The sequence below is a fragment of the Spinacia oleracea genome, chromosome 4 (assembly GCF_020520425.1).
Source record: "Spinacia oleracea cultivar Varoflay chromosome 4, BTI_SOV_V1, whole genome shotgun sequence".
NCBI classification, from domain to species: domain Eukaryota; kingdom Viridiplantae; phylum Streptophyta; class Magnoliopsida; order Caryophyllales; family Amaranthaceae; genus Spinacia; species Spinacia oleracea.
The window spans coordinates 4,369,360-4,392,689 of record NC_079490.1 but is presented as its reverse complement, the minus strand read 5'-3'; the positions used below and the strand labels follow the sequence as shown (position 1 = coordinate 4,392,689).

Below are 23,330 nucleotides of genomic sequence, written 5' to 3'. Positions count from 1 at the left end.
CAAAACTAAAGAGTCTCTTAGCAGATCTACGGATTTGAAGAACTCGCAAAATTAAAGAGTCTCTTAGCAGATCTACGGATTTGAAGAACTCGCAAAATTAAAGAGTCTCTTAGCAGATCTACGGATTTGAAGAACTCGCAAGTTAAAGAGTCTCTTAGCAGATCTACGGATTTGAAGAACTCGCAAATATAAGAAGTCTCTCATCAAATCTACGGATTCAAAGAGCTCGCAAGATCAAAAGGTTTTCAGCAAGTCTACAGAAAGAAAAGCTCGAAGAGTCTACAGATTCAAAGACTTAAAATTGCGAAAGTACAAATTGAAAAGAAGCAGCCAAGTAACAAACATTCATTTTTCATTCAATATTTGGGGGAAGTACAAATACATTGAAAAACCTCAAAAATTGAAAACAAAATGAAAACAGTTAAAATCGGCAGCCATCAACAGACAATACCGGCCTACCGAAGTACTAAGAAAACAAAAAAAAATGAGTACAACGCAGCGCCGAGGCAAAAGGGGGAAAGGCAAGCACATGTTCGGAAGTCCTCAACTGGAACCGACCGACTCTGAAGAAGACGACTGCCCGAATCCCTAACTCTTGGGGGTCTCAGGAGCAGCCCCTAGGGGAGCATCCTTTGAAGAACCCCCAGCAGTAGTGTCACCTTCGGAAGACGCCTTCTGGGCCCGAGCCTCTGCAAGAGCAGCTTGACGTTCAGCTTCAGCTTCGTCTCGATCGGCCTGGCGCTCCACCAAGTGATCCTGGGCCCTCATCCAGAGCGGAACCTTCTCATTCCAAGGGAAATGAGGCATGTGCTTCGCAAACATGCGCCGAGCGCCCAGGATGCCATTCCAGTATTGCTCTCTACACTGATCAGCAGTGTAGAGGTCAACTCTCTCTTGCTCCAACTTCCGAATGGCCGCATCCTTCTCTCGGATCTTCAGCTGGAGAACGGGCACCTTGTCAGCTTGATTCTGAACAATCTCCCGATGCTTGATAAACTGCTGAAGCCTCGCCTCCGCTTCATGGCTCTGCTTAATGGCCGCCTCAAATTTAGACGTCATCTCCTTGAGAAGACTGTCTTTTTCTTCAAGTTCGCTCGCAAACTTGGCGGCCATTTCTTTCCTCTCCTTGTCGAAGGAAGCTATCTTTTCAGCATCCTCCTCGACTTGGAAAGTGAGCTTCCCAACTTCGGCCCCGATCCGCTCAGCCGACTCCCTAGCCTCACGACTGTACTGAAGGTACAGTTGCTTGACCTCCACCAGCTCGGCGAAGAGCTGCCCAGCCTTCTGGTCCAAGACAGGGATATCACGAGCATAAGCCTCCTGATACCTCCTCAGTTGCCTCTCCTCAACCGAGCTACACTCGGAAGCGAACGAGGACCAGAAAACAGCCTGGGAAAGAAGAAAAGACGAGAAAAGATGAGGAAAGAAGAAAACAACGAACCAAAAACGGAACTCAAAACAAAATTTCCAACACTTACCTCATTCAGATAATATTGGGCCATCATAGCTGGGTTCCTCTCCTCAGCTCCAGGAACCCTCCACTGCGGGTTGGCCCGAAGAAGATTCTCCCGTGCAGCTTCGGGACCCACCAAAGATCCCACGTGAGCCATGGGGTTCTCCCCCAAAACCGGAGCTCTAGCATAGCGAGCCATCGCCTCCCTTACCTCCTCGGGGATCCGTTTCAGCGGAACATCCGAGCAAGGGTCAGCGTGGATCAGTCTATCCAGGGCCGAGGTCGAAGTAGAGCCCAAGGTCGAGTGGCGCCTCTTCCTCGTCAGACCCTGCTCGGGTTGCTCCTCCTCAGCAGAAGGGACCTCCTTCTCAGCTTCGGGAACCTCTATGTGAGCTTCGGTGAGATCCACCATCTCCTTATCTGGACTTTTCTCCCTTCCGAGAGAAACGTCAGCAGATTCCTCCTTCTGCTCGGCCACAATAGGGACATCCGAGCCAGGAACAAGGTCGGCTTCAATTGCCTCCATCACCTTGGTTATATCCTGGATCTCGATCCCTAAAGCAGCAGACGGCTTCAGCGGAGAGGGGATGGTATCTTCCTCAGCCAACGGTTGGTCCACGGGCGGCGGTTCCGCAACCACCACACTCTTCAACTTCTGCCCTGGCAAGGGCATGAAGTGAAGGAGATTTTTGGGAGGAGGCATGAATTCCGAAACCGCTTCCTACAGGGCAAACGCTCAAAGGTCAGTTTCAGAAAAAGAGAGAACGGACCACAAAAAGCTCCAAGTCAGAACAAATACCTTCTCCGAAGACTGAGAAGCTTTCGCTTTCTTCGGATGCGCAGAAGGCCTCAAAAGAGTGCTACCCTTCCTTTTGCGCTGATCCTAAACAGAGGAGACCAAGGGTCAATAAATGTAAAAGAAGACAAAGGAAGGAATAAAGATAAAACCGTGAAGTACCCGGTTCCTAGATAAAGAGATATCTATCCGAGCCGGAGATGAAACCGAAGGAACGGCACGCGGCACAGCGTCAGTCCCAGGACCCTAAAAAGATGGTCCAGGACCAAGACGTTAGCCGACGGCCAACCAGAAAGAAAGACAAACAAAGGACTTCGAGATGTAGAAACACTCACCGGATCCGAGGTTGTCCTCAAATCAGGGAGCACGACCTTCACTGGAACAGCTTCGGGAGAAGAGGCAGAATCCCACGGATCAGCTCGAACTTCAGATATCCGAGCGACACCCGACGGAGACAACACGTAATCCTTCAAGCGAGGATTACGAGGATTCTCTTTTCCGAACTTGTAATCAGGAGCCGAGTCGTGAATGGTCTTCAGATCCAAAGAAATGCCCAAGACCACAGGATCAACGCAGCTAAAGCCGTACTCTACAGAAACAAAGCACAAAACAAAGTCAATAAAACGAGACAAAAAGGAGGAGGACAAACTTACTAAAGCACGGTCCCAGCCGAAAGACACCTACCCCTGTCAAAAATCCTGCTGAGACCGGCAACAGCAAGAATGTCCTCCCGCAGGATATAGTTGAGGTTCGGGAGCCAGTTGGACGGCAGTTTGTAGTTGTCCTCCCAAGCCAAAAACCACTGGAGGAGATCCACGTAGTGGTGATGGTTCCGATCCGGAGCAGCCACGCTTCGCATATCAGGATCAGGAGTCACAAACCACTTCGGAGGGCGGTAAAAATGTGGATGCTTCGGATCTGTCGGCACACGAACGAACAACCACTCCGTCTTCCAATTATGATCAGAGCTGAGGTAAGGGTAGGCCGTAATGTAGTTCGGCTCCCCCTTCCTTCGGGACCTTTTGTTGATGATGGTCCACCAACCATACCCATCCCCCTTGGAAGCGTGGTTGAAAGACAGATCGTGCAGATCCCGAAACACGGCAACAGAACAGGGAAAGTTAATAAAATAGCACACCCATCTAAATCCGATGATGTGCCTCATAGATTTGGGGGTAAGTTGAGCCAAACTGATGTTATACGACACCAGGAGCTCGGAAACGAAGGGATACAAGGGAAAGCGGAGACCGTTCTCCAAATGATGAGTATACACAGAGATGAACCCCCTCGGCGGATGAGTCACCCGAGGACGCTCCTGATCGGGAAGCTCGCACCAGTACCCCAAGACGTGCTGGATTCCGTATAACTCTTCGGCCCTCCGATGGAAGTTCCCCAGCTTCGCCTCCACCAACCAGTCACCACTGACCGATTTTTCCAAAGGACCATCGATCTTAGTGGTCTCATGCAGGATCGGGGCATACTTGCCCTGCGGATCAGCTTCAGTCCAGTGAACTGGAAACTCAGGGTAAGGACGGCGCACACCCGAAGAACCAGCTTTCTGACCAGAAGTTGCGCGATCAGACACGCTAGACCCGCCAACAATATCATCTTTGGAAGCATCCCAACCAGTCGAACGCCTCTCCACCGGCCTCTCCGAAGGCCGACCCCTCGAAGTCTTCGGTAACCTGCCCGAAGGCACGTTCTCCCTCTCACTAGAGGAGCCAACGACGAACTTGCTTTTGCCCCTATTCTTTGCCATGGCCGCGAATTCTCGGTCTAGGGTTTAGATTGAGGGGTAGAAAGGAAAAACGAAGGGGAAAAGAGAATTCAGAAACAAATTACCTTTTTCCGAAGCGGAATTCGCCGATAAAACGAACAACACAAGTTCCCGAAGTCTAAAGTTGGCCGAATTTCGTAGATCTGAAGAAGCAAATTGCACTGCGATCGCCGGAATTTAGAGAGAGAATGGGTTTGAAAGAAGGAGTAAAAAGTTCGAAAAGAGCAAAGCACCCAGTATTTATAGAAAAGAAAAGGGGCGCATCAACTCCCTCAACCCACGATCTCCACGACGCAATACAATTCCCAACACTTGTCATCAATGCAAATCATCCCTTTTCAAAAAAGAGAGGGAACTTTCGGACTTCTGACAGCTGGAAACCCACCCATTTAATTCCAAATGGACCGGGTCTGGGGGGCATGTTGTTTGGGCTCCCAATTGATTCTCAATTGGGCCACTAAGTCCAAAGCCCAATGGCTCTAAACAACAGCATCAAACCTACCAATGGCTATTCAGCCATCCATTAAGGCCCAAGGCCCAATAGCAATAAATGACCTATGGGCATTTATTATGCAAACACTATAAATAGGCCGCCAAGGCTCACACCTCAAGGTACGTCCAATTTATCGCCTTAAGACTACTCTTCTAGAGAACTTCTCTCTAGAATCCGAGCATCGTTCTTACTTAGGCATCGGAGGGGCTTTCCTCGGAAACACCCCCGAGGCTAGTGACTTTGCTCTTGTGCAGGTGAATTCGGACTCTACTCATTCAAACAAGCAAGATCTTCAACACATACAAAAGGGCCTTCATTCGAAGCCCATTGTTTCCATATTTACAACACCGGAACAATGACTATAAGGTTGTCGCCTTTTTCGGTCCTTGGAAGTCCCGTTCGGGTACGGGGTCGGGGATGCCGATTGCGATTTATTCACTTCGCGAAAATCGTTGGAGGATCAAGAGAAAAAAGTTTATTGTCCCTGAGTGGAAAGAACCACCATATCCATATTCAAGTTTTTTTCAAGTTGTTTTCGTAGAAAGGATTGCGTATTGGTTTAATAGTAAAAATTACGGGAAACAACGCACTCATCTAATCTCGTTTGATTTCGACGTGGAAGAAATTAACGTTCTAGAACTACCGGATATTGTTGGGGAAGAAATAAAAGCCAGGTTTATTTTCAGTCTAGGGGATGAGGACTCTCTAGGGATTTTTAGCGTGTCTACTAAAAGTAAACGGATATGGATACACGAAGAAACCCGTGACAATAACAGTAAGGCGGCACCGTGGAGGCTATGTTTTTCCAGAGACACGAATGTTGAGTTTTGCAAGTTTATTAAACGCATGAAGATGTCTTTACCTGACAAGATTGTCCAACTTCATAACACAAATACGTTTTTGATGTGCTTACAATCCCGTAGAGCGTTAATTTATAACATCTCAGATCATACAAATGTCCAATTTACCCCTGGAATTCCAATAGACCTTGCACCTTATCACGTAGAGGTCCCTTGATTCACACATTCGAATTGAATGTCCCTCTTACTTCATAATAGGCCTGGTTATCGGGCGGGGCGGGTCAGGGTCGGTGCGGGTCAAAAGAGGGTCGGGTATTGAAAGGGTCATTTTTAGAGGGTCGATAATGGGCGGGTCAAAAGCGGGTCGCGGGTCAATAACGGGTCATTATTGGACGGGTCAATAAACGAGCAATGAAAAATGAAAAACAAAAGAGCCATGTGCAAGTACAAGTAAATACGAAGCTATGCATGTAATTTTTTGTATCATTACTATTTTTATTTTCAAAATAATTGTAGTATAAGTTTGACCCTATAATGACCCTGTCCAATAAAGGCCCTGTCCAATAAGAGCCCTGCCCAATAAAAGCCCTGCCCAATAAAAGCCCTATTAACTTGACCCTAACCCTATATCCATTGGACTACCCTGTCCAATAACCAGGTCTACTTCATAATAAAGGGATTTAAATTTGCTTTTTTTCCCCCTTTTTTCTAGTTGTATGAGAAAATGAGTTTACTGTTTTTTTGGTTTTATAAACTTATATAGTGTTTGATGTTACGCCTATGTACTAAGAATGTACGTGCATGTTTTCATGGATTACAATGTCCAGCATACTTTATACTAACTCATAATTTGTTGACCAACATATATTATACGGTTTTATATATATGTTAAAATTCATATAAAGGTTTATGATAATTAAAATTTGCTATGGTGTTCCACTTGTTTTATGATTTATCCTGAGATCACTAGCTTCAAACTACTGCAGAATTTTGAAAGATCGGAATTAATCAAGAACCAAATTTTGTTTGAGATGGAACATTAATTTTCTTAAATATAGTGACCACTTTTTGAATCAAAACAACGTTGTGTTTTTAAAAGCACAAATTCTTATTTACAAGGGTTGTACAATAAATATTGTACACCGAAGTAAAAATTAACTCAAAATGCTTAAAAGTTAAGCTTATATATGTAAAAGTTATCTAATTTTTAGTGATAAATTTTTTAATTTTAATAAAACTTATTTCTTCAAAATCACTAATAATGTATAAAATTAATAATTGAAGTCTTTAAAATGTTTATCTATCAAATCTTTTTACTAATATAAAAGTTAATCAAAACTAAATTAAAGTTACAGAAAAAATGGGTAAAAGTTATCTACCTTTTGTTTTAAAAGAGAATCGTGACTTAATTAAAGTCACATTATTCAAGCACACTTGTATTAACACTACAAGAAATTGTACCATTAACGACGGGAAATTCCGTCGGGAAATCGACTCGAAACGTTGAGTCTCGGAAAGGAGACGATAACACCACCGTACGTACTACTTATGGTACGCCATATTCCACTACAAGAATTTGTATCTTTAACGACAACCTAATTACGACGGGTCAAAAATCTCGTCGCAAAAGCCTTTTGCGACGGGGCTAACAACCAAACAATGACGGGAATAACCGTCGCAAATGTCTTTTACGACGGGTTTACGACGGATTTACGACGGGATTTTCTATTAACGACGGCCCCCTTTTATGACGAGTTCGCGACAAGAAATCCCGTCGTTAATCAAAGATTAATGGCCTTTCGCGACGGGATTTCCCGTCATTAATAGTACAATTTCTTGTAGTGTTCGTAACAATCATTGATTTTCCTTATTCGAATCTTACACTCTACAAATTCTCTGTTCGTAGTTAATAATACATTTAGGAAAATTTATGAACAAGTTGAGTACGAGTCTAATTACTTCATTTATAACCAAATAGGAATTGGAAAGTAATTATGAGTTTAATTAATTAGTTTAGGAATAGGATTTATATAATAAGCCTTAATTTGGAGTTAAAATATTTCCAAATTTTATACATTATTCCTTTATAAATTATGGCAAAAAAAAAAAAAAAAAAAAAAAAAAAAAGGGGTAAATTATTTAATCTTAGGGTATATATAAAGGAATTCGGAATCAATTAGAAGTCTAATTAATTTAGGAATATAATATATTGGATTTATGCTTCACCTATATAATTAGCTTTAATTTGGAGTTGTACAATTACTTTAACGACCTGCATGTTCGTTAAAACTGATTAATTTTTCTAGTTTTGTTTTTAAAGTTTTGCTTCCAAAGTTTAGATCTACTCGTAGTATTGAGCTTAATTACGAAAGCACTATTCAAATTGGCCAAAGATTTACAATAGTTATGGCAAATCTAAATCAACTTGAAACATTAGACGACGATCTCAAGTATCCGCCACCAGACTTATATCAAGATATATTGGCGAGGTTGCCGGTAAAAACCCTGCTAAGATTCAGGTGCGTCTGTAAATCTTGGTGTTCAATTATTGATTCGTCTGCATTTATTTATATACATTATAATCTCTACAAAAACAATTATCATAAAAATAATAATCTTGTATTATGTGTGGAAAATCACAATATGGTACCATCTCTTTGTGTCCGTTTTCTTAGCATAAACACTTTTCACCGAATTGGTGAAAAGATTGGAATTCATCATAAAGGACGATGTTGCACATTTGTTGGGAGTTGTAAAGGGTTGTTGTTGACAACATGTGTCGAAACCAAAGAGATGAGATTATGGAACTTTTCTATAAGAAAGTCCCTTCTTTTTCCATGTTGCCCTATTTGGGACGGTTATAGTTATGTTAACTATGTTGTGGGATTTGCCCCTTCTACTAATGACTATAACGTGGTTGCCTTTACGGATAATTCAATGGTCGTTTATTCACTTCGTGATCACTGTTGGAAGGTAAAAAGCAATACGATGTTTATGAACCCTGAGTGGAATGTACGACAATTATGTTTTCATGATGTTATTTTCGTAGAAAAGGTTGCATACTGGTTTGAATTTTTTCCTCCTTATTATAAAGGTTCGGACAAATACCAACACAATCGTATTGTCTCGTTTGATTTCGACGTGGAAGAATTTCACCTCTTTAAACTACCAGATCATGTCGTTTGGAATGAAGTAATAGCTATATTTTTGTGTAGTGTAGAGGACTCTTTAGCAGTTTTTAGTGTATCTAACAAAAAGATTCGTGTATGGATACTCGAAAAAGATCGTGGCAACGGTAACGCATCGTGGAGGGTATGGTTTTCTGAGGATATAGATGTTAAGTTTTGCAAGTTAATTCGTGAAAGGAGATATCGTTTATCTTCGAAAATTCTTTATCTTCAAGATAATGCTACATTTATAATAACGCTCGACATGGGACAATTGATATCTTATAACATCACAACTCGTGAGATTCAATGTTTGATCGGAGAAAGGTTTTATGGAGGAGTTGACACGTACGTGGAGAGCTTAGTGTCGCACACGGATCCAAAGTGGAATGCCTCGTGTTAGACACAATAATATGTTAATATTATTGTACCATATATAGCATTGTAATTATAGTAATTGTAAACCCTAGTTGACTTTGTAACACTATATATATATATTACTAATCAATGCATAGCCTCCTAAGGGAGAATTCCATATTTCTACATGGTATCAGGCCTAACCCTAGGCAAAATAATCTTCTGCTGTTTCTCTCTTCTTCCTCCTCTCTTCTGAAATTTCTTTCTCCATGGCAGGCGATAATGATACCACGCCTCCTCCTCTCGCTCATGCGTATCACCCGGCTCTCAACGCCACCAATGTCAAGGCTCTCATTCCTCTTGCCCTAGACGTCGACCAAGTTCAGTACACTCCATGGGCCACGCTGTTTCGGAACACGGCCAAGGTTTATATGGTTCTCGATCATATTGACCCGACGGTTGCGAAACCGAAAGACATGGATGATGATTTGTGGGAACGGCTTGACGCTATTGTTCTCCAATGGATGTATGGCACTATCTCGAAGGACCTCCTTCTCAAGGTCTTGGACGACAATGCCACGGCTATGGATATTTGGAAGCGGCTACGTAAAATCTTCCAAGACAATAGGGGTACAAGGGTGGTTCTGCTTGAAAATCAATTCGGTAACATTCGGATGTCTAATTTCTCCTCTCTTGATGAGTACTGTCAGGCGTTGAGGACGGTTGCTGACCAGCTCGCTGCTCTCGAACACCCTGTTTCGGAGGAGCGTTTGGTTCTCCAGTTGGTGGGGAAGGTAGACCCGGAGTACCGTACTATTGCTACCATTATACGCCAGACAAACCCGCTACCTACCTTCGACGAGGCCTGCTCTACCCTCGATCTGGATCGCCTTGGTCGCCTCTCCGAGAAGGACGACGACGCAACGTCGTCGGTGCTGCTGGTCGGTGGTAATTCGCATTCCGGCAACGCCCCGGTGTCTCACCCGCAGCCTACTGGTGGGGGCAATGGTGGGAACCGTAGCGGAGGTGGGAAGTCCGGCGGTGGTGGTAAGAATTACAAAGGGAAGAAGCATCATTCCCGGGGTGGTGGGAACAATGGATCGGGTTCCAACAATTCGGTTGGGCAGACCCGTGGTCAACAGCAGACTCAGCAATCAAATGGTGGGGTTTTTCTTAACCCTTGGGCTAACTTGTGGGCTCAACAGTGGCTATGTCCACCCTGTCCATACCCCACTCAGCCTTGGCGGCCCAATGCCAACCAACAGCCCAGTCTGCTAGGCCCAGGCCCACGTCCGCATCAACAAGGACAGCAGCCCAGTGGGGCGTTTTTGGTTCCTGGAAATGCATATCAGCCTACCGATCTACCGGCATTTTTTAATGCCATGTCGATGCAACCCCCGGACTCAAATTGGTATATGGATAACGGTGCCACATCTCATCTAATGAATGGTTCAGGTATTCCCTCTTCTATTGTCAATTGGCGTAATTTAAATTCTCATATTATGGTTGGTGATGGCACTAAAATACCAGTTAGAGGTTCCGGCACGACTTATCTTCCCAAACCTTTTCCTTCCTTAGCTCTCAAAAATATTCTTTATGCTCCCAATATTATTAAAAATCTCGTTTCCGTTCGTCAATTCACTACCGATAATTATGTTTCTGTTGAATTTGACCCTTTTGGTTTTTCTGTGAAGGACCTACGGACGGGGAAAATCTTGACGAGATGCAATAGTGTTGGGAATCTCTATCCACTCTCATCCACCTCATCATCTCCTTCTTCGGCTTTTGTGGGTCTCACTTCTAAAGTCTGGCACAACCGTTTGGGTCATCCAGGAGATCATGTTCTTAGTTTTCTTAAAACTCATAATCTTATTCAATGTAATAAGGGGACTAACCCCGGTGTTTGTCATGGTTGTCAGTTAGGCAAACATTGTCGTCTTCCGTTTTCAGTCTCAATTACAAAGACTTTTGCTCCGTTTGATATTATTCACACCGATTTGTTCACATATCCTATTAATAGTCATACTGGTTTTCGGTATTATTTGCTATTTTTGGATGATTTTTCTCATTATTTGTGGGTGTTCCCTCTAAAATCAAAGTCGGATGTGTTTCACATTTTTGTGCGCTTCCATACGTATGTCAGGACTCAATTTGGGATTTCTATTAAGGCCTTACAAAGTGATAACGGGCGTGAGTATGATAATAATAATTTCACGTTATTTGCACAAACTCATGGCATGATTTGGCGTCACTCTTGTCCTAATACTTCTCCCCAAAATGGTAAAGCCGAGCGTATGATACGGACAATTAACAATATCACTCGTTCTCTCTTATTTCATGCATCTCTACCCCCTTCCTATTGGGTGGAATCTTTCTTCATATGGCCGCTTACTTGATAAATATTCGGCCAACTCGTCTCCTTGACAACCTCACTCCCGTACATGTTTTATATAACAAAGCTCCCTCATATGCTCACCTTCGGACCTTTGGGTGCCTTTGTTATCCTAATCTCTCGGCCACTACCTCACATAAAATGAGCCCTCGGTCGACCCCATGCATTTTTCTTGGTTATCCACCATCTCACCGTGGTTATCGCTGCCTTGATATTTCAACTAAGAAAATTATTATCTCTCGACATGTGATCTTTGATGAATCCACCTTTCCGAATTCGTCACATTATACTCCACAAGTCACTGACTTTGATTTTCTTGAGTTTGCAAATGGGAACAAACCTCCACCCATTGTTCGTGTCCCACCACAGCCAAATCCCACGGCCCAATCTCCTCCACTCTCCCCTTTGCTTCCTAGTGGATCTGCAAGCCCAAATATACCCATCTCCCCTCATGTGGTCCGCATGTCAGGTGGGTTGAGCCCACAAATCAGTAGCTCCCTTTCTCCTTCTTCTGGGTCCACACGGTGTTTTGGGCAGAATGGGTTATCTATGGACCGTGGGCCTGTTCAATCAGCCACGGCCCATGGACAACCTACCCTTTCACCGCCAGTGGGCTCGTCTCTCCAGGCCCAGTCCTCTTTCCTTCCCCCTGAGTCCATTTCGGTTGAACCAGCCTACACTCCCCCCCCCTTCACTCCATGACCACTCGGTCAAAGGCCGGGATTGTTAAACCCAACTCGAGGTATGCCTTAGTTACTTCTTCTACACCAAAAATCTCCCCCATTCTCAAATCTCCTTTGTCTGCCCTTAAGGACCCTAACTGGTTTAATGCTATGTCTGATGAGTATAATGCCATGATTGACACTCACACGTGGGACTTGGTGCCCCGTCCTTCGGATGCAAATGTTATTCGCTGTTTATGGGTTTTTACACACAAAGATAAGTCTAATGGGGATTTTGAGCGGCACAAGGCTCGTTTGGTGGCTAATGGTAAGGGCCAAGAGGTCGGGATTGATTGTGGTGAGACTTTTAGTCCGGTTGTAAAGCCCACAACTATTCGTACGGTACTTTCTTTGGCTTTTTCTAGGAAATGGTCTATTCATCAACTTGATGTGAAGAATGCTTTTCTTCACGGGCACTTACAGGAAACAGTTTATATGGATCAGCCTCCAGGGTTTGTGAATCCAAACAAGCCTAAGCATGTCTGTCTTCTTCGTCGGTCTATCTATGGGTTGAAACAAGCTCCCAGGGCTTGGTTTCAACGGTTTGCGACCTATATTATCTCATTGGGCTTTGTCAACAGTAAGACTGACACGTCTTTGTTCATTTTCCGACGAGGTACGGAAACTGCTTATCTTCTGTTGTATGTTGATGATATCATTCTTGCTTGCTCTTCTGATGCTCTCAGGACTCGTGTTATTACTCTTCTGAGTTCCGAGTTCGCTATGAAGGATCTGGGTCCTCTTTCTTATTTCCTTGGTATTTCGGTCTCTCGTACCAAGGACAACATGTTTCTGTCACAATGTAAGTATGCACAGGAGATCTTGGCCCGTGCTGACATGTCTTCTTGTAAGTCAGCTGCCACACCGGTGGATACTAAGTCCAAGCTTAGTTCTACGAGTGGCAAGCCGTTTGGTGACCCTTCCTTCTATCGCCAGCTTGCGGGGGCCCTACAGTATCTCACTTTTACGAGGCCTGATATATCCTATGCGGTTTAACAGGTTTGTTTATTCATGCACGATCCACGTGAACCCCATTTTCATGCTCTCAAGCGTGTTCTTCGATATATCAAAGGTACTCTCGATTTTGGCATGCATTTCACTTCCACTCCTGCTACTGGACTAGTGTCTTACTCCGACGCAGATTGGGGTGGGTGTCCGGATACTCGTCGTTCCACCTCTGGTTATTGTGTGTTTCTGGGTGATAATCTTATCTCTTGGTCGTCTAAACGACAACCCACGTTGTCTCGTTCTAGTGCTGAGGCCGAGTATAGGGGTGTGGCTAATGTCGTTGCGGAAACGGCTTGGGTTCGTAATTTGTTAATGGAGTTACATTGCCCAATCACACGCGCAACGGTAGTTTATTGTGACAATATTAGTGCGGTTTATATGTCCCATAATCCGGTTCATCATCAACGCACTAAGCATGTAGAGATGGATATTCACTTTGTACGAGAAAAGGTTGCTCTTGGCCATATTCGGGTTCTTCATGTGCCTTCTTCTTCTCAGTATGCCGACATCTTCACTAAGGGTCTTCCTTCACCCTTGTTCGTCGATTTTCGTTCCAGTCTAAGCGTTCGACCTCCTCCCGCTCCAACTGAGGGGGTGTGTTAGACACAATAATATGTTAATATTATTGTACCATATATAGCATTGTAATTATAGTAATTGTAAACCCTAGTTGACTTTGTAACACTATATATATATTACTAATCAATGCATAGCCTCCTAAGGGAGAATTCCATATTTCTACACCTCGTACATCCACGTATGTCGCTGAGGTGAGAAAGAATAGTAGGCAGAAGCAAATTCAGCAAGATCAAAATGCAAGTTAAATTCAAGAATAGAACGCACTGATCGATGCTAAATTGTGTCAATTCCAATTTTGTAATAGTATTACGGAGTATGTATTTGTTAAGAATTTTAGATTATTTTTAATGTGTGCATTGTGTAGCCATGATTAATAATTAATTATTGGAGTTTTTATTTTCATTCTAGATGGATCAACCAAAACGTTGTTTTTTGTTACCAGTTTTCAAAATCAACATAATATGAATGTTTCTTAGTTCATTACCCTAATACTACGTACGACTTTAAAATTCCCGTCGCTAAATGCCAATAATAGTTGATTAATGAGTTAAGGTCTGGTATAATAAGTTAAGTTCAATTTAGATTCATTGACGTCCAATTAATAGGGCCTTGTCGTGTTTAGCATTTTAGTGGTTTGTTTAAGCTCCGTTTAATACTAGGTTAATAAATAAAAATAAAAAGTTCATATTCAACAATAAAACTCGAATCCGAGAGTGATGGATAGCTCAGTTGGTTAGAGCTTCCATCCCGGTTCCAGGTGATCCTGGGATCGATTCTCATCCCCGCCCTTGTGGCTCATTCGCAACCAAAAAAAAAAAACTCGAATCCCCCTCAAACACTAGAGAATCTTTACCGGTTTCCTAACTATGAAGTATATCAAAAGACTACCAAAACTAAGTTCAATCATAATTGTCCTATTTAAGGGAGGTTTCCTAAATATACCTAAATACTACCAAAACTAATCCAATAATTGTGCCATTAAAGAGACGATTTAGGGTTTTCTTAGTACTAACATTCACAAAGTTTAGATCTACTCGTAGTATTGAGGTTAATTAAGAGAGCAATATTCAAATTAGCCAAGATTTAACAATAGTTATGGCAAATCTAAATCAACTTGAAACATCAGATGACGACCTCAAGAATCCGCCACCAGACTTATATCAAGATATATTGGCGAGGCTGCCGGTAAAAACCCTGTTAAGATTCAGGTGTGTCTGTAAATCTTGGTGTTCAATTATTGATTCGTCCGATTTTGCTTATTTGCACCTTAGACTCTACAACAAATCCAAGAATTATTATAAAGATCGTAGTAGATTGACTATAGAGACAAAAAATGGGCTACTCGAATTCAATCATCTTATATTATATAATACAATGACGAAGTAGTTGAGATTCGTGTTAGTTACGGTTCAAATTTCACCACAACGCAATTTGTTGGGAGGTGTAAAGGGTTGTTGTTGACGCAATGCGGGTATTTAAAACCGGGGGTGACGGCGGTCAGACTCTTGAAAATGTGGAACCTCTCTACAAGAAAGTCCGTGGGACTTCCAACTTGCCCTATTTTTTTTTTTTGATTCCAGTGAGAAGAGAAGCTTCAAAAAGAGAAAGGGTACAAGAAAAAACTAACAAACAGAAAGAAAGCAGCTAAACTAACTAACTACGGAGGGGCAAGACGTGGTAAAGCCACACCTCGAATATCCTCTTCTAAAATACGGTTAAGTTCTAATGGGGGGTTGTCTAGGATGAGATAATTGGTAGATTGCGAGACTCCGTAGTTGGCAAGCCAATCCGCAGCCCTGTTGCCCTCGCGATACACATGTATGATCTTCACCTTCCAATCTTCTTTTTCCAGCATAGTACGGCAGTAATTGAGTTCATGAATACACTCCCCACAGCTAGGATGTTTGTTCTCAATTGCTTGGACACAAGATAAACTATCTAATTGCACCTCCAACTGACAGATCATAAGATCGCGAGCTAGCTCTAGCCCTTGAGTGAGAGCTAACACTTCAGCACGGAAAGCCGAGCAATGGCCGTAATATGCCACTGCAGCAGACACAAATACTCCTTCATTGTCACGAATGAGCATTCCCCCTCCCGCAGGTCCTGGGCTTCCCTTAGCAGCTCCATCACAGTTGAGTGCATACCATCCCTCCCCTGGGGTACTCCAATTTATAAACTTCTGAATTTTAGTGGGCTTGTTCCCTTGATTGTCTTGGTCCAGTTCTTGCAGCGCTCTACGCGATTCATTCACACGAACTTGTAAGAAGGCACCTATGTCTCTTGGTATATCATTTCCTCTACCAAAAACAAATGCATTCCTCCAACGCCAAATCCACCAAAGAGTCGTGCCAAAGTATGTGGCCCAAAGATCTTCATTGCTAGCCTCAGCTCCTGTAATGTTAATAGTGATCCATTGTTTAAGGTGCATTTGAAAGAATTTATTATCATGGGCAGGACCTCCAATGCGTCTCCACACTAGTCTGGCTGCTGGACAATCCCGTAGGATATGGAGGGTAGATTCTTCCTCGTCATTGCAAATGTAACATCTAGGATCATCTGTCATGCTTCTTCTATATCTGTTTAAGTTGCCTAACAAACGATCATGACAAGACAACCAAATAAAGGCACGAACTCTTTGTTGAATTGGAGCCTTCCAAATCGCACCCCAACATTCATCGTCTATTGTATCCGTCTCATTACGCAGTATATTAAGTGCAGATTTTATCGTGAACTTTCCCTTCGAAGAGCCCTGCCAGTATACTAAGTCCCCCACACTAGGATCATCTTTAAGCTTAAAGCTTTGGATTTGTTTTAGCACATCCTGCTGCAAATAAGGGGCAAAAATGTTCCATTTCCAACCTTGATCTTTCTCCCACATTTCCTCCACAGTGGCACCAATAATCTCCTGAGGTATTTCTTGCGTGGCTAAGTTACTGAGAGGCGTGTTAGTAGCCCACTTATGGTCCCAAAAGAGGGTGGTGGTGCCATTGCCCACAGCTTTTTTCAGACCTTCTCCAAGTAATTTGGAGTTTTCAGTTATGCCATTCCAAACATTAGACATCCCTTTCTTAGGCACAAACATGTCCACATCGCATCTACCTTTGCAATACTTTGATCTCAAGACTCTAGACCATAGCGCGTTTGGTTCCGTGAGCACCCTCCATCCAAGTTTAGTTAAAAAAGCCGCATTAGCTTGTCTCGCTGAACGAACCCCAATTCCTCCATTTTCCGTATTCCTTTGCAGTACCTCCCACGAGATAAGGTGAACTCCTCTGCGCTCTTCACTACCACCCCATATGAATTTGCGGGCTTTTCTATCAATGTCGTCGCAAATTGAGCGTGGTATTTTCGCTGACTGCATAGAGTAGAGACCCATTGAGGTTAAAGTTGACTTAGCAAGTGTTATACGACCCGCTAATGACAAGTATTTAGTCTTCCACCCCGATAGTCTACGATCAATTTTCTCACAAATATGACTGAAGGTATCGCGTGTAACTCGGCTTGTGAGCGTGGGCATACCCAAGTACATCCCTAGGTCATTGGTGCTCTCCATCCCCAACGCTGCACTAATCCTCTCTTGGGAGTCAGCAGCTACATTCTTGGAGAAATACACACGAGATTTCGGCAAACTAACCTTTTGCCCCGAAGCTCTGCAGAATCTGTCTAAGCAGTCATGGATAACATGAGCTTGATCCTCCGTAGCTTCAGCAAATAGTATGATATCGTCAGCAAAAAATAAGTTTGACAAAAGTGGGCCGTCTCGACTTGCTCGTATGGGTCTCCATTTATCAGCCACTATGGCCTCCTCAATGGTTTGATACAACCTTTCCATGCACATTACAAAGAGGTATGGTGACAATGGATCTCCTTGTCTAATCCCTCTAGTTGGTTTGAAGCTTTCCGAAGGTTCACCATTCCATAGCACTTTGAGGGAAGAAGTAGAGACGCACTCCATAATGACGTTGATTAAGAGCAGCGGAAGGTTCATTTGTAGTAAGGTGTCCCGAATGAACGACCAACGAAGTCTATCATATGCCTTCTCGAAGTCGATTTTAATGGCCATGAATCCTTTTAGGCCTTGTTTCCTTCTCATTGTGTGAATGACTTCTTGGACAATGACGATATTATCCGTTATTTGGCGACCCGGGACGAAACTTGACTGAGTATTAGAGATCAATTTCGGGAGCAGGGGTTTGATACGGTTAACAATAACCTTGGTGATTATCTTGTATACCACATTACATAATCCAATTGGGCGGAATTGGGCTGTTGTCTCCGGGTTTTCAACCTTAGGAATAAGCACAATGTGTGTATCATTCAAGTTATCTGGGATTCCTTTGCCTTCAAGGACCCGAAGAACAAGATTGTATACATTGTTGGACACTAATTCCCAGTGTTTTTGAAAGAAGAGGGCTTGGAAACCATCGGGGCCAGGTGCCTTCAGGGCACCCATGTCTTTAACTACCATGTCAATATCCATCTTTGAAAAGGGAAGTGATAAGGCATTCCAGTCACTTTGCAGCAGTTCGGGAAAGACGTCTTGGGGTACCACGAAGAGTTCTTCATTGCCTTCCTCAGTAAATAGTGTGGCAAAGTAATTGACCATTCTTTGTTTCACTAGTTCCTTGTCAAAAATCCACTCTCCATCTTCATCTTTAATGGCAGTAATTTTATTTTTCCAGCGCCGGATAATTGTGCTTAGGTGGAAAAACGTTGTGTTCCGGTCACCATTCTTGAGCCATTCCACCCGAGATTTCTGGTACCAAAGAGTTTCTTCTCGATCAAGGATCACATCCAATTCATGTCGCAATCTTGATTCCAGTTTTATTAGCCCTCGGTCCACCCGTTCTGACAAGACTTTTTGGACTCCTGCTAATCTAGCTAACAAGGAACGTTTTTGGTGAAAGATGTTACCAAAAACTTCCTTATTCCAAGTTTGAAGGTCTGTGGATAGCTTTGCAAGTGTGGGAATAAGCGGACTATCTTTGCACCACTTCTCGTTAACAAAATCTTGAAAGTTTTCATGGGAAAGCCATGTAGCCTGAAAGCGGAACGGACGATTAATTGCTTGCAGTGGTGCGAACCCATTAGGAGAGATCAAGAGGGGGCAATGGTCTGAGTGTGAAGCTGGTAAGTGTTTAACTTTCGCCCTTTCAAACCTCAAACCCCATTCCCCATTGCATAATGCTCTATCAAGTCGAGCACTAGAACGGGTTTCAGGACTTAAGCCACGCGACCATGTATGCGATGCTCCTGCAAATTCGACTTCAATTAAGTCCATGTCATTAATCCATTCATTAAAGCGGGCAGAACGTCGAGTGGTCTCTGAGCAAGAGTGATTACGTTCAGAGGAAAATCTCGTGTCATTGAAATCGCCAGCTATCAGCCATGGTTTATTGTGGGTCACTGCAAACTCATGTAGTTCCTTCCAAAGTTCCTGTCTTTTTGAGGGATCAGGACTCGCGTAAACAGCAGTAAAGTACCACGGAGTCGCGCCTACTTTGGTGATATCCATCGTTATATGCTGGTTATGTTGGATAATGGGTTCGACTGTTACACATTCTGGCCTCCAAAATATCCAAATCCCTCCACTGAAGCCAACTGCGTCTACACGAGTGTGTCCCGTGTAGCCTATGATTGAGGCAATTTTCGTAGCTTGCGAGCCTCCCATATGTGTCTCTACTAGGGCTATTACATTGGGTTGATGAGTTCGGACTATGTCCTTGAGTGCAGCAACAAAGGTGCGACTGCCTGCGCCTTGCACATTCCATACCAAGCAGGTAATTGGTAAGGAGTCTGGATTTAAATTCGGAGTTCTTTCTTCCATAGAAACAGGAGTAGAGGGGAGTGTTGACATGTAAGACTGGCTTATAAGTCTCAGCAGACGTTGAACTTCATTGGGGATCAACATGGTCATCACCAAATCCGGCGGCGTCGAGATCGGTGGTAGCCATGAGTCTATCCGTACTTCTAACACGTGGGTCAGGGGGCTCGAGGTCACCAGGTATGGCATGTCCATCGTCTGTCCTACAAATAGAGTTTTCTCCGGAGGTACTGCCAGTTTGATGACTTGGGGGTGTTGGAGAGACATGAGAAATTGATTCTGTATGGCTTGATTGTGCATCTCTGTGCTTTTCGATGTCATGGTTGGACGGTTTGGAAACTTGAGGGGTAGCTTGGAATATGAGTGATGAATTCTCTTTTCCAATTCCTGCAGAGTCTATTTTTGTAACAATGTGTGGCCTAGGAGTGTTTTGGTCAACATCAATTAGTGCCGTGCTAATATTTTGAGAGAGGGTCTTCTTTTTTGCTTGATATATTTTGTTAGTATTTTTGGTAGCTTTAGGAATAGATTGATTTGTATTTCCTAAATTGAATGGCAATATTCTGGTAGAATTTTGAGAGTCTTCTCCTAAATTAACCGTAGCAAAGGAATTTACAGCACATCCAATCTCTTGTTGATCCTTATCTTTTGAACCTTGACCAAATCCCCCTAATTTCGCTGTTTCCTTTTCACCTTGATTTTCTAGGATTGTAAATCTTGATCCAGTTCCACCTGTTTCGCCTGTAATCACGTTTCCATTGAATTTTCCCAAACTGCCACCGCCATGAGATTTCTCCGGTGCCGTGATGTTAGCAACCATGGTCTTTCCGGTGGTAGAATTCGATTTTTCGACTCTAGGGACCCTCTTACGGATTGGTTTCTTCACTAACATCCATGAGCCATAGTCTTCTTGTACCTCAGGTCTTGTTGTTCGTGCTTGTTCATTAATTGAGGTGTCTTGGAGCTGATTATTTAACACCATTAACTCATCCATAGCTTCTGTGTGCAAAGTTGGACATTCTTCACCATTGTGCCCCATTTTTCCACATTTGAAACATATCAAACGAACACCCTCGTACTGTATCTTCCATACTCGACCCTTGAGCCAGAACTTTGAGAGAAGTGGTTTTGTTAGGTCAATTTCCACACTTAAACGGGTAAACTGACCTCTATCCGCCTTGGCAGTACTTTTATCAACTCGAAGAACTTTTCCGATCTTCGACCCAATTTTATTCAGGAAATTAACATCAAAATATTCTACTGAGAGATTTGGGATTCTCACCCAGGCAGTAAGGACTTTGATCGGGGCTTCATCCGGCACAAAGTTAGGCACCCATTTGCGTATTGTAAGGTAGCAGTCATCAAGAAGCCAGGGCCCTTGTGTTAAAACATAGTTGTAGTCGGATTCATTTGTGAACCTTGCGATGAAGTACTTACATCCTATGTCTGTTAGAGCGAGTTCCCCGCGAATACTCCATTTCTTTTTCAGTCTGCGCATTAAACCCATATAACCAAGGTTACCATCGAACATTTTGATAATTAGCGATTGTTTCCATGGTTGCCTCATCCTCTTTTTCTCTTCTTTGGTTAGCAAGATGGCAGGGCAACGGTCATCAATGGATCCATCTTCAGGTGCCGTGTCATCATCAGAAACATCCTCATCATCTTCACCAAACTCCATTACTTGGGTGTTTGATAGGTTTGGAGTGTTTCCTCTAAGCATGTCACGAAAAGAGGGGGCCTTGACCCCTTGCTCAGTTGTTCCGGCCAATACAGGCCTTTCTTGTTGTAGTTGAGTATCTGATTTCGTGGGTTCAGCATCATCCATTTTCGTGTCATTGCTGTTGTTACGCTCAAAGATCAAGTGTGTGATCTTTCTTTTTGGTTTTTTATTGGATCTTATCAGCTGGTCGTTTTCTTCGCTAGACTTGGTTTTTTCCATGATCTTTTTAGTATGGCTCTTCTGGGTATGGCTCAGTGCACAAATATCTACAACATTGGGGAAAAATACATAATTAATACCAGAAATTAACCTCTAATTACATAAATTTGAACAAAATTAATCATTAATAACTAATCATGCAACACTAATTAACTTGTAATTACATAAATTGAACAAAATTAATCAGCAAAAGATCAAAAACTTACATGATAGACTTGAGATTTAGGGTTTCGAGAAAGCCGAAATTGGAAGAATCAGGAAACCCAGATCTGTAAAGCCCATCTTCCACCATTGAAAAATTGGTAGGAGGAATTAGAACATCGTCTTCCTCCTTTCTCTCTCCTCCATGTTTGCCGCCTTCTTCTTCCTTCTTTTTCTTCTCCTTTTTCTGCTGCTTTTCCCACAATATCACGCTCATTCTTCTTCAAGAAAAATTTATTTAATTATTTAATTTGGTGAAATTATTTACCCAGAAGATGAATTTGCAGGAAAACAATTGAAAAATTCAACAACCACCCAGAAACATTATCAGAATCTTCTTGAATTGTATTTCCCACATTATTTATGAAAACAGGGGAATTTCATCAATATTTATATTGAAAATTAGAAAATCCCCATAAAAGAAAAATTAAAAAGAATTAAGAAATCGAATTGGGTTGAAAGAGGAGAAAAGAGGAGGGATGAAAGTAGGATTCTTGAGAGAGAAAAGGGATGAGAGAGAAAGTTGTTGTCCGTTAGGATTCTTGTGAGGTAGACGCTTACTAAAATGCACCAACACTTATACACAATTTTAATTAAATAAAAAAATATTATTTTTTTTAATTAAATTTAACAATTCAACAATAAAATATTTGGTTAACCCTAGTCAAACAAATATTTAGGAAGGTAATTATTGAAATAAAATTAAAGAGTTTGAGGGAGATTAAATATTGGAAAATTTTATCCCTTTTCTATAGGGCGTGTGCATGTGTATTATGCAGTATAAACTCTTTATGGGTAAATAGTCAAAAGACAGATAAATTATAAGGTTATCTTGTTGTGTTTAACCGTTTGGTGAACGGAATAAGATAATAAAGAAATTAACGGACTATTATGAGTTGGATTATAATATTATAGGGATAGATTTTATTAGGAAGGGAAAATTTTTGGGATTTCGTTTTGATCTGGTGAATATTTACTGCTAAATTTAACTAGTCCTACAATGATCGAGCTATGAAAATGTGAGTTGCGTACGTTTGCGTAATTGAATATACTTAGACCTGTATTGGATATAGGAAACTAAACTCTCATGGTATAAGCTTATGTTTTTATTTTTAACTTTTTATAGGCAATCTTAAAATTGGACTGCATGCATCATTTTCCTAGTGGTTTTTATCGTTAGTCACGTTAGATAAATTAAAGTTTACACTATTTAATACACAACATTTTTTTTTCCAAATTCTTAATATCCATATAATAAGTACTAATCATTCTTTCATCAAAGTCAAAGAAAGTACGTGCACAACCATAAAACACTATTACGTTTGAATTATGAAGTGTACTATTTAACATATCCAGAAAAAAGTTGCATTTCATCAAGTAGATTAATAATGTCTTTCAAACATATGACGGGGTGAAAATAATTGTGGTAAAAGGGATTTGATTCCAGTTTCTGGATAGCAACTAATCAAAATGTTATCAACTAAACTAGTTGACATCCACTGATTCAATGTGAATACAGTGTGTAACTATTAATAGTAAATAATCTTAGCAGTATACTAATACGATATATAAGTGACATGAAAATATAGCTTAATCTTTACCTGTATTGGAAGTATGCCATTGATTTGAAATTTTGAATAGCTAGCCTCCAATTCTACACTTATAGCAAGTCTTTCTTTATAATATTTGGCTTGAGATAAAATAATTCTTCTAGAAATAGAAATAGAAGGTTTTGAAGGTGAGAGAAAGAGTCCACAATATTAGACTCTTTATATAGGCAATCCAATTTGAAATATTTGACTCACCATTAGCTACA

The 23,330-nt window shown here is 42.1% G+C and overlaps 2 protein-coding genes across 3 annotated transcripts; both read right to left on the bottom strand.

The window, feature by feature from the left end:
- Positions 1 to 234: 234 nt before the first annotated feature.
- Positions 235 to 1,880, bottom strand: LOC130459705 (uncharacterized). Its single transcript, XM_056827208.1, has 3 exons — positions 1,479 to 1,880; positions 1,186 to 1,389; positions 235 to 279 (listed from the first exon to the last, which is right to left on the bottom strand). The coding sequence occupies exons 1-3, from the start codon at positions 1,863 to 1,865 to the stop codon at positions 235 to 237; spliced, it is 636 nt and encodes a 211-aa protein (XP_056683186.1). The 5' UTR covers positions 1,866 to 1,880.
- Positions 1,881 to 21,166: 19,286 nt separating this feature from the next.
- Positions 21,167 to 23,330, bottom strand: LOC130472510 (tyrosine-protein phosphatase DSP3-like). 2 transcript variants are annotated; one of them, XM_056843728.1, is made up of 3 exons: positions 23,116 to 23,330; positions 21,520 to 21,732; positions 21,167 to 21,360 (listed from the first exon to the last, which is right to left on the bottom strand). In XM_056843728.1, the coding sequence occupies exons 1-3, from the start codon at positions 23,133 to 23,135 to the stop codon at positions 21,321 to 21,323; spliced, it is 273 nt and encodes a 90-aa protein (XP_056699706.1). In that variant the 5' UTR covers positions 23,136 to 23,330; the 3' UTR covers positions 21,167 to 21,320. The 2 variants fall into 2 exon arrangements, with proteins under 2 accessions (XP_056699706.1, XP_056699705.1); XM_056843727.1 differs by having other exon boundaries at positions 21,520 to 21,735; positions 23,116 to 23,323.

Excerpts from the sequence above, each read along its gene's own strand:
- LOC130459705 (XM_056827208.1), bottom strand. The coding sequence starts at position 1,865 with ATGGTGGATCTCACCGAAGCTCACATAGAGGTTCCCGAAGCTGAGAAG. Across the intron at positions 1,390-1,478 it reads CCCAATATTATCTGAATGAG|GCTGTTTTCTGGTCCTCGTT; the intron begins GTAAGTGTTGGA and ends CTTCTTTCCCAG. Across the intron at positions 280-1,185 it reads CTGAGCGGATCGGGGCCGAA|ACTCTTCGAGCTTTTCTTTC; the intron begins GTTGGGAAGCTC and ends TTGAATCTGTAG.
- LOC130472510 (XM_056843727.1), bottom strand. The coding sequence starts at position 23,135 with ATGGCATACTTCCAATACAG. Across the intron at positions 21,736-23,115 it reads ATGGCATACTTCCAATACAG|AAGAATGAGCGTGATATTGT; the intron begins GTAAAGATTAAG and ends TTTTTCTTGAAG. Across the intron at positions 21,361-21,519 it reads CTAAATCTCAAGTCTATCAT|ATATTTGTGCACTGAGCCAT; the intron begins GTAAGTTTTTGA and ends CCAATGTTGTAG.